Below are 11117 nucleotides of genomic sequence, written 5' to 3'. Positions count from 1 at the left end.
GATTTGTTCTCCTCCCTGCACGGCCTAAATTACACCCCGAGGATCATCTGAGTCAGAGGAGCCTCATCAGCCCTGAAACTGATCTGATCAGGAGTTTGTGTTCTGTGTTTTCTAAGGTGGATGTTGGAGGTGGAGCCATGCAGAGGGGAAAAACAGCAGGCTGTAAATGATAAAGAGACTGTAATCAATATTTTTGTCAGATCAAATAACAATGTGGAGGATGAATCTCACCTGAATCTGCTTCAGTCGCTGTCACAGAGACTTTCGGTTTATTGTTGGCTGCAGATTCACTGTTTTGAGTCAGTGTCACTGCTCTTGTTGTCAGAAAATACTCTTAAAATAAATGATTAACTATGCATCATTATGTATCATCATTACATAATCAAGAAGTGTATATCATAAGTTGGGTAAATTACTGAAGAAAATGAAGTTTTGCTGTTTGTGACAGATGACAAAACATGAACCACTAATAACTTATGAGAGTTATAAACTGCTTAACAGTGTTTCAGCATCTTAGATCTGGAACTCATGGATCTGCTAGTCGTATATGATCATAAATCGAATACCTTTTGCAGTATTAATATGTCTTGTTGGGCATTTCCCCTTCTCTGCACTTTACAGATAAAACAGTTTAGTGTCTCAGTTATTAATTTGGGCTATTTTCAGCTTGAACATCCACTAAAACTAAACTCAGCCTTCAGTCAGTTCATCCATTCCCTACAACCTCCTGATTCCTTCAGACTCCTCTCAGCTTTGAGGTTTTTTCAGGGATCCACAGAGTTCCTGACCTACAACTGTCCAGCAGGTGGCAGCACCACAACACAGAAGACACACCTTCAGTTAACTCACAGGAAAATAATCAGGCTTTTTATGGTTTTAGTTTATAATCAGATTAATCATGTTTGAGACTGTTGTTCACCTCAGGGATTGTTTTCCACTGTGTTAGGACACTTTACAAAGAGTCAAGTATGAAAAAAAAGCCGTTCTCACACGTTGGATGTGTCACATTGCAGCGTCATCAGACTGTCAAAGTGGCAGCAACAGTACAAACAGTCCACCAGGGGATGTGTAATACACAACAGTTCACTAGTGAGTCCTAGTGAATCCTAGTGAGGACTAAGTGGTGTATAGATAGTGGATGGATGTTGCAATGCAAAAAACATAATTCGATCCATCTCATAAAGTATGACTGGCTCCATACTCTACATTTTTAACCCTATTCAGGACTTTCATGTTGGTACATGTAGAAGGTCTTTCGGGGTCCATTAGACCCCAAGAAAGAATATGTGCAGAATATTTGTTGGTATTCATTAAAAACTTTTATACTACGTTAAATACATTTTTCCTGTCATATCGCCTCTTTCGCAGCTTCAAGTGTGTAATTCTGGTGAAAAAACAAAACAAAAAACCATTAAAAACTTTAGGTTTCTGCCTCAAAATTGTAATTTCAAGATATTTGCTCTGAAAGAACCTATCATAAACCAAAAACGTAGATACAACTTATTAAGTTAGTGAAATTTTATTAAATCTATTTTTGCTACTCAGCCAGTAGTAGCTGAACTATTTCATCATCTATTATGTCAAACTATTTTTTTGACTTTTCATACGAGAAAAGACGACATTAGAAGACGATTTTATTAGTGCTGTTATTCTACAGGTATAAATGATGTTTGGTGCTGCAGCTATTTATCAAACTCAAAGGAAAGAATCCCAAAGAGCTCGAAGCAACAAACTAAACTGTCGACGTTTTGTCAAAACCCGGATTACAGTCTTCATTCATGAGTCTCGCCTGCTCTGTCTTCATCACAGTAAAGTTAGATTTTATGAAATGTAAAATTGTAGATGAATGTAAGAAAAGAAAAAAAGTGTTTTATGATTTTGGCACATAAACCGTACAGACAGAGTAAACACACGACACAAAGAGACGCCACAATCAGCTTTCATCATCATCATTGTAATTATTATTATTATTATTATTATTATTGATCCCACAGCGAACGTCAAAAGATGAAGAACAAAACATGTCTACATTCTGCTGGTTCATGTTGTCCATTAAGTCCTTCGCTCGCTCCAACAATCAGACGTCCAATCAGGCTTCAGATCCTCAAACATCAGGAAGTTCACCGCGTTCACTCCTTTAAAGCTTTGCTACAAAAATACGACGGCCGACAGCGGCGTCAGATCTGATCACATCGTCGGATCAAAACAAAAATCAACAAAAATACAATCAGGATATGTATACATACATTTGTATATATAGATTTCGATCTCTCCCGGAAATAGAAGCGCTAATATATACATACACGACTGCTGTGGGTCCAATCAGACAATCAGTCAACTGAACGGAGACGCTCTCGGGTGAATCACAGTGCAGCAGACAATACAAACACTCAGCTGCAGAATCCCAAAATACACACAAATTTATCTTAAAACAGATCAGAGCAACGGACCAGAGACTGGACTGCATTTCCCAGCATGCAGCTGTTCTCTGACGGGCAGCTTCACAGCAGGGTCGTCGCCAGAACTTGAGCAATGCTGATGACCTGAGCTCAAAGTGCAACCAAACTCTGTTACATTTTTTGAAAGTATTTCATAATGTACGGATTAAACTGAATGATGCTTCCTGTCAACGCTATCTTCCTGCATTACACCCTCTGCTGCCGCTTCAGGTGTGTAATTCTGGTGGAAAATGCTAAATAACTTTAGTTTTCCACCTAAAAAGTCAAATTTTAAGATATTTGGTCCTGAAATACGTCAGCAACAACCTGAAAAAACACGACATTAGACTGTAAAATGTAGAAAAAATAAAAGTTAAGGCAGTTTTAAAGCAGACGTGTGCTGGTTGTAGCTTCTTAACCAGTGTTCACGTGTGTTTCATCTTCTCTAATCTTAAACTCTGTTTTTTGACTGCTGACAAGAATAAACAAGACTGCTGTTATTAGTAATTTTGCTATTTTATAGATGAAATGTTTCATGGATTCAATAAAAGCCACATTTAATGAAATTCATTCGCTGCAGCCTGTATACTCTTGCTTGTCATTTTAACCTCTTATATTCCCCCAAAGTGTAACCGACACGGACATGAGCTCAGTTTCCAGTTGTAGCGACGACCCCGTTTCCCAGCATGCTCTGACAGCTCAACACGCCAAGTCAGCCGGCAACTTCTAGAGGCAGCACGTCTGTGTAGCTGCAGAAATCAGGCAATGGTTTAAAGTCGTTTAATCTAATCTGCATTCGTTTAATGATTTTGCTCTCACAGCTGAAACTATAGTGAGGAAATACGCTAATTCAACTACTAATAACCAACTCTTGTTCCTATTTCTTCTGCCTCTAATACATCGGTATAGTCACCTTTTTTTTTTTTTTTTGGCATTATAGCTTTTGTCATAAAGTCATTTATGCATTCTTTAATAAATAATCAAAGAATTCAACTTTTGGTTTGTAGTTTATTTTCATTTCAACTGTATCACGCTGCACAAAAAGAAATGTGGGAGTTCGTTCTCCTTCTACTGATTGTTGTTCTGTTTCCATAGAGGTGCAGGACTTTATATGACAGTGGAAATGAGCCCACAGTGAGGAGAAATGAGCTGCTTTGAGTTCAGAAGGTCTGGATACAGATACTAGAGAGGAAATCTAGCATCAAATAAGAAATATACGAGTATGAAGGGGGCTAATAATAAAATGTGTTGCCAACCTGGGACAGGCTCCGAAATAGAACCAGCTATTTAAGCCCAACTAAATAAATACAGTCTAATTTAAAGACAGTCCTCACAGTTGTGGACTAGGACTGGCTGTAAGCAGCATCGCATCCAATCCAATGAAAGTAACATCATCAGTCCTGTCGCTAAAAGAACAGAAGCGATAGTAAAGCAGACAGCTACAAGCAGAACAGGACAGAAAGGAGAGAAACATTCATTTAATTTACTGTAAGAGTAAAATGAATGTTGTGTGGCTTTACAAACATTTGATGGGCATTTTAATCATTGTGTTTTTACACACTTAAACAACTAAAGAAAAAACAACGGGCTCGTGGTTTGAAAATTAAAATGATTGCCAAATTACCATTCTAAACATTTATTGGCTCCTGATGTCTTTAAATAATCAAACTTAAAATAACTTTATTGTCATTGAATCCTATTTCATGTCCCTGTTCTCAAAACGACGGTATTAAATCGGTGTCATGTCCGTTCTGTCATTTTATTTGAGAGCCAGAACAAATGTCCAATATTCATTTTTAATTAAAGTACAAATTTGAATGATTCCTAAAATTGTGTTTGTATAAAATAATGGCCAAGTCTGCACATATGAAAACGGTTAAAATGGTCTATTGATTCCATTTTTCTCCAATTTTTGTAAAATGAACGATGAATAAAAATTAACTGTCGTTTTTTTTTCTCTTTTTTTATGATTTAAGTCGTTCTAACTTTGTTTTAGTACTCAGGAGACGTTTCCATAGAGGTGCCGGACTTAAACTGCAGAATTATTTAAATGTAATTGGAATATTATTACGAATCTTTATTTCTAGGTGGAGGGACTGTTTAATATCACGCATGTCAGCCAGGTACAACAAGAAATGCAAAAAAATGTTTATTTGGTAACTAAAAGAAGCGTCACTGTTGTAGTTTGTCGAGTAATTAATATCTTGGACACAATTTCTCATTTAAAAAAAAATAACTGATCAAGTCTTGAAGGAAATACATGTTGGTGCCAAATATCTTTAGTGGGTCTAGTTTTTACATTATTCTACTTTTAAGAGTTTGTTTTCTGTGGTTCAGTAACAAACAGGGAGGCGTGTCCCCTGTAAAACCGCCTCCACACGTCAACAGCTGGTGTTCTGCTCGTCATAGCCGGCTATGCTTTCAGAGAGCATGTAATCCACATCTCTGGAAACATCAGCGTTGCCTCTTAAAGTTGCCAACAAGTCGCTGTTTTCTTGTCGTTTCTCGTCACATTGAACAGCTAATTATTTACACGGTAAACCAGACTTTTGCTCACAGTAACAGCTTTAATCTCAAAGTAAAGAAATCGAAACTGTGACCGACAACATGTCATGAAGAAAAAAGATCTAACCTTGTCGAAGCTCTTTTTGTTCGAATATATTTACAACCTGTAGACCCGGTCGACGTTTCATTCCAGAATCGAGAGCGTCTGGTTCGACTCTATGAGATGATCAGGACCCAACCAGCCACCGTTCAAATTCACTGGACCAACACTGACCCACAGCCAGCAGATTACAGACTCCACACACCATGGTTCAACCGTGGAACAATGTGGAGCAGCTAGACTATTTAATAAACCCCACCCTCCTGGGAGTTTAGGCAAAAAAAAAAAAAAGCAAATCAAACACACCCAGGATTCGAGGATCTGAGACACTAACAGCTTCCTGGTCTGGCTAATCAACATTATTGTGACCAGGAATGGGCGCTAACTAAAACGATCAACAGTTCTATTGGTAAGACTGAGTCACACGAAAACCTTATCCACAATCGAAATGCAAACATGAACCAAAAGAAAAAAGGCAAAAGACGGTCGCTGCAACAACAGGAGATGACAACAAAAGTCTCAAAAACAGAAATCTAAATGGCCTAAAAGGAAGCAGAACGTTATAAAATAAAGCAAGACACATGTCGGGTTCCAGCGATATATCAGTATTTTCGCAAAAGTCCACAACCTCAAAATGTGTTTGACTTTGCTCTGTGCAGTCTGAGCTGACACACTCTGGTGCCTGGTAGGCGCGGAGCCCAGTAAACCTGACAGTCCTCCAGCTGAGAAGCAAAACAATCTGTCGTCGTAGCCTCATTTGTGATTGGGTGGAGGGGGCAGGAGGGGGGCGGAGCGGTCGTTGGTGAGGGTCCTTTTGAGCTTCACTCCTCTTATGAGGGTCAGCATATCTCCTCCTCCGCCTCCTCCTCCCTCCTCGGTCAGCTGCCCGTGCTCCTGGTCCTGGTTGGAGGGTGGAGGAGCCTGGGGCTGGTAGTTAGCGCTGTGGCCCAGACTGGGGGGCTCTCCTTGGGCAGCGGCGGCCTGAAGCTGGCCCTGGTGCTGCTGCACGAACAGCTTCTGTTTCTGCTGCTGGTTCAGATGTGGTTGATGCTGGTCTGGCTGCTGATACTGATCTTGATGATGTTGCAGCTGCTGGGGTTGCTGAAGCAGCGGCTGTTGAAACTGTTGATGCTGCTGTTGATGTTGAAACTTCTGCTGTAGTTGCTGCTGATGCCATTGGTGCTGCTGCTGCTGCTGAATCTGGAGTTGCTGGTTGTGCTGCTGTAGTTGCGAGCGTTGCTGCTGATGGTTGAGTTGTTGGGGGAGTTGGTGCTGCTGCTGCTGCTGTAGCTGGTACTGTCTCTGTTGTTGCTGCTTAATGTTGCTAACCTCTGGCTGCAGGGAGGGTACAGTAGGCACAGGAACCGGGATGGGCATCTGACCTGGGACCAGCTGGTAGTACGGGGAGGAGGAGGGAGGTAGTGCACTGAGGCTCTGGGTGGAGGTGCAGAGTTTACTGTGACCTAAACCTCCTGCAGCAGAGGGTGCAGCGAAAACGTTCTCATCACTGCTGCCGTTTCCTGCGAAGGCTTTAAGGGGAACCTGCGGGGTGCAGATGGGGATGGGAACCCCCCCACTGATTGTGCCTCTGCGATACGCCGGCTTGGACGACGGTTTGCGCCTGATGGTTGCCGTGTGGGACGGCAGCTGGCGCATGGACCCGCCGCTCATTTCGGCCTCAGCCAATAGGCTGACGGTGGAGGCGGGGCGTTTAGACTGAACAAACTCCCGGTACTGGAATCTGAGGTCAGAGTTCCTCGGCATGGTTGAAGACTTGTCAAAGTCTGATTGGCTGTTGCCGTGGGAGAGGTGATGCAGGGAGATGGAGTCAGCGTCTCCATGGAGAGAGATGGACTCGTAGTCGACTGTAGAGAGAGGCAAAAAAAAAAACACATGTTGGTTGGATGCTGGATTATCTCAGTGACATTTTGTGTTTTCATGTCATTTGACAGCAGTGACAGAAACACATAATCACATCAGTGACTCACTGCTCGTGTGAGTGTAACAGACAAATAGGGGATGCATCATTGTGGAAACTCTTATCGAACCAAAACAGGCAACATGCAACCAAATTACTTTTAGGTCATACACACAAACCCGCATAATGTTCCCATTAATGAAGTTAAAAACAGACGCACACTTCACTTAATGTAGATGACGTCAAGCTGTACAACACACAAACATAAAAAGAACTGAACTGTACAGAGCTAATGATGAACATGTGCCATATTTTCTGTATATTTTGGTTTCAATAATGAAGTAAACATGTCAAAAATGAGGACTTCTTGATTTTCTTTTTGCCTTCACTGTAAAAGAAATAATCAATTTCAGGACATCTAGTAGTTTCCAAACTTAAGCTGGGACTAAAAAGACAAACATCACCAGCAGAACACCATATCAACTGTCAATTAATGCAGGGCTCCAGACTCACTTTTCTAATGGTAGCACTGGTGTTTGTTTGTTGGTCGCACCAGCAAATGATTTGGTCGCCCCACCACCTTATATTGGTTGAGCATTGCCACAGCTATTGCAGCTGATGAATAGCTTTTTGTTTTTGTTTTTGTTTTGCATACCTTAGTTATGTTTGCATGGATTTTCAGTGATACAAGACTTGATATTTGTAAAATGTTTTAACCTGAAAATACATTTATTTTGTCACCAGTTCTTTTCTGATATCGGTCATTAACTGGGCACAGGCTTAAATAATTGCTGAAAATGCCCGTGGGTAGATGCTACATTTTTACCAATGTTCCCTAAACGCCTCACATGCTGCTACGGTGGATGCTACCAGGCAGTTGCAGAGCAGCTCCTCTGACAGGTGAGCGACCAAACATTTGCTGTATAACAGTGGAAATCGCGTTTTACATAAGTTTGCCAAAGTTGAAAAGTTTTCTATTTGCACAGTTTTTTATGAACTGACTTTTCTACGAGCTGAGCACATTTTAAATGTCCATATCACTGGTGATCATGTTTATAGAGTCAGAACTGTGATTGCTGTTAAAATGTGAACCTTCCAGATTGAATGTGGGGCTACTTCTTCTTCCTGACTGACTCAGTCGAGATCTGTCTGCCTGCACCTGAACACTTTGATCACCAGGTGTGTCAGACCTCTCCCTCTCCTCCTCTCACTTCGCTGTTTTTTTATTTATTTTTTTTAAACATAATTGGCTATATATCATTGTATCATTGGAACACAGTAATAGTGAAACTGTTTTACCCGTCAGACAGAGAGAGACTGAGTCAATATGGACAAAATATGACTATTTACAACCATAACATCTTGTGCAGCAGCTACCTGTGCCGACGGAAGGACCCTGATCAGCCTGATGATCATCATTCACTCACACAATGCCATCACGTAAAATTTTAACTTGCACGCTCACAAAAAAAAGGCTGCATTCTGGAGCCCTGAATAAATGCTAATTCAGTGAGCACAGTTCTTGTCAGATAACGCATTCTCTTTGGGTCTGTGCTTGAACAAAGCTTCACTCTGTTGCATCAAACCACAGAAACTTGACTGAGACCTTGTCCACACGTACATGGCTATGATGTAAAAATGCAGCTTTTTTGATGCATTTTTGCCTTTTGGCCACATGCAAATGCAGTTTTAAGTGACTGAAAATGGAGCTTTTGGGAAAGACAGATTTCATAAATGAATGCAATGCTGGATGCAGATGTGAATGCATGCAATCAAACCCTGACCCCAGTAGACAAGAAGACAAGCAGACAGACAGACAGGCAGGCAGGCAGGCAGGCAGTAGGAGACCTACCATAGAGGGGAGGATCTCTCTTTACAGCTGGAAGAGAAGGAAGGAAGTTTAACCAAGAAAACAAACACCTACTCAAAGAAACGCACCAGAGAAGCGCAAGTACAGCAGAGAAGAAACTAGGAAATAATTCAGGTAACAGAAACCCAGTTTTATCCAAACAAAGAAAAAAAAAAAAGAAATATGACTCAAACACACAACAGGGCACACCTGAGAGGTTCAGACAGTCAAACAATTTAAGTTTGACCTGCCTGTGTGAGTTTGTGAAGTATCACGTGGGTTCTCTGTACTCACTGTGTGTGTGGATGGTGTCCTCGGAGCAGGACGGGGTGGTGGTCTGGGTGCTGTAGCCACTCGAACAGTGCAGAGAGTCTCTGCTGCTCCTCGGGGCGTCTGAATTCAACACACCCAACGTCAACGCGAGCTGATCCCGGGCCGAGCAAGACTGAGAGAGGGAGGGAGGAGAACGAGGTGAGTTTAGGACAGGACAGAGGGGAGTAGATGGATGGTTCTGTATTAAAAGTTTATAGAGAAAAGTTGACGGAGAATCTAGACAGTTATAATCTTCATCTCCTCAGCCTCGCTCTACTGCTGTTGTTGACTTGGTCTTGTCCCTGCCTAGTCTTCACTTTTCCATTCGTCTGCTCTTTTCCTGCTCTCACATCACTCCACAGGGATGGTGTAAGTTCTTCGGAAAGACGGTCTTTGCATTTCAGCTGGTTAATAGTGTGACACAAGCTTGATTTAAACATCCATGCTGAATCTACGTTATAGGTACAACATAGCCTGATGTGCACCTTCTCCAAAACGTAACTGCACCTTGCGGCAACACAGACTGCAACAGCTGTGATTGCTCTACTTGGTAGCAAAACTGATTTAACACCATGGGAATCACTAGTCAAGTTTTAAATGGCTGTTAAGCTCTCTGGGTCGGGTCTTAGGACTGCATTGCAGGTGACAGATAAGTGGTGCCACTGACCACCTCTTCTGTTGGAATTATGTTTTTTCAAGTTGCTGTTGGAGATAAACCTTCTAAAATGAATAATAAATGTCACGTCATCTCCTGTTTGCCTGAACTGGCCTAACACATCAACAACAGATCAAGAGGAATCTAAAAGATGACACAGATTCTTTTGTTTCTCTGAGTCGTAACTAGGTTGTGGTACCTTCCCAGACGCAGACATGGCTCGAGCTCTCTCTCCGTGGTGCGTGTAGGCGTTGTGTGGAGGGGCCAACAGGCCGTTCTCCGCCCCTCCACTCCCCCCGGATGCCAGCTGATTGGTGGATCCAACTGCATCCTGTCAGAAAAAATAACCAGTCAGTCAATCAATGTGTACGATGAGCACAGTTCACAGAGTGTAGTGCCATCATAGAAGTCCCACATTCAACACAAGAACTGCAAAACTTGCTTTCTGTAGAGCACCTGTGACAGCAGGTACACAGAGGCTGACAGGTTGAATACAAGAGAAGCCTCTAACATGTGCCAGCAGATCCCTTAAAGGGGGAAAAAAAAAAAGGTTGGGGATTTGATTTTTAGGATTAAACTTAAAAAAAAACCCAAACATGCCTGTAATCATTGTATTGTATGAAGGACTTCTACAATGGCTGCTGGTCAACACAACATGTTCAGCTTGATTCACTGGTTTTGTTTGTTTGTTTTTTTCATGGCATTTGCTGATAATACAAAACATGCAGGATATCACTGAAAATATCATATATAATAACTGACAACAACATCAATAAAAGTGTCTCATTTAATGGCTAAATGAGGCATTGCAGAGACTCTTGTGATTCAGTAAACAATAAAAATGTTTTGTAATGAAGTGAAGTTTGGTGGAACTTTGGAAATTATCTCCTCAATTTAAAGCACACAAACGTTGTCACAGGAAACCACTGACACTGACAGTATCGACTTCAGCCTAAAGGAGCATTTCAGCAAATTTCAAAAACAGAGGGCATCTTGGTAAAAGGACAAAGATGCGACAAGGTAGATGACTGTGGGACGAGGGCTGGCTGAGGTGTGCACGTGTGAAAAACTGGATATACGGCAGTGTCGATTGAATAAGGGGGCAAATGGCTAGAAACATCTCTGGTGCTCAAACTATTTGACACATCGCAGCCTTTTTTAAAAAAATAGTTACTCAAAAGAAAAACACGCTGTAGTTGGGATGATTGAATAATTGTTTCTGTCACTTTTCAAGCCAAACAGTCCAACATTGTCTGGTTCCAGCTTCTCAAATGTGACGATTTGCTGCTTTTCTGTTTTATATCTGTGGAAACTGAACATCTTCCAGGTTTCAGACAAGC

General features: G+C 41.5%; 1 protein-coding gene across 1 annotated transcript in view; it reads right to left on the bottom strand.

Annotated features, from left to right (window-relative positions):
* Positions 1 to 1938: 1938 nt before the first annotated feature.
* Positions 1939 to 11117, bottom strand: part of mtss1 (MTSS I-BAR domain containing 1) — a gene marked incomplete at its 5' end in the record, with an annotated part of 30961 nt that continues 21782 nt past the window's right edge. Inside the window, 4 exons of the mRNA XM_008284021.1 lie at positions 1939 to 6908; positions 8814 to 8840; positions 9105 to 9255; positions 9977 to 10108. Of these exons, the coding sequence (XP_008282243.1) occupies positions 5797 to 6908; positions 8814 to 8840; positions 9105 to 9255; positions 9977 to 10108 (1422 nt within the window). The remainder of the gene's footprint in view (positions 6909 to 8813; positions 8841 to 9104; positions 9256 to 9976; positions 10109 to 11117) is intronic.

This window comes from Stegastes partitus, unplaced genomic scaffold (assembly GCF_000690725.1).
Source record: "Stegastes partitus isolate 25-593 unplaced genomic scaffold, Stegastes_partitus-1.0.2 Scaffold338, whole genome shotgun sequence".
Classification (NCBI taxonomy): domain Eukaryota; kingdom Metazoa; phylum Chordata; class Actinopteri; family Pomacentridae; genus Stegastes; species Stegastes partitus.
Note: the sequence above shows the minus strand (reverse complement) of the source record. Positions and strands in the feature narration are given on the sequence as shown.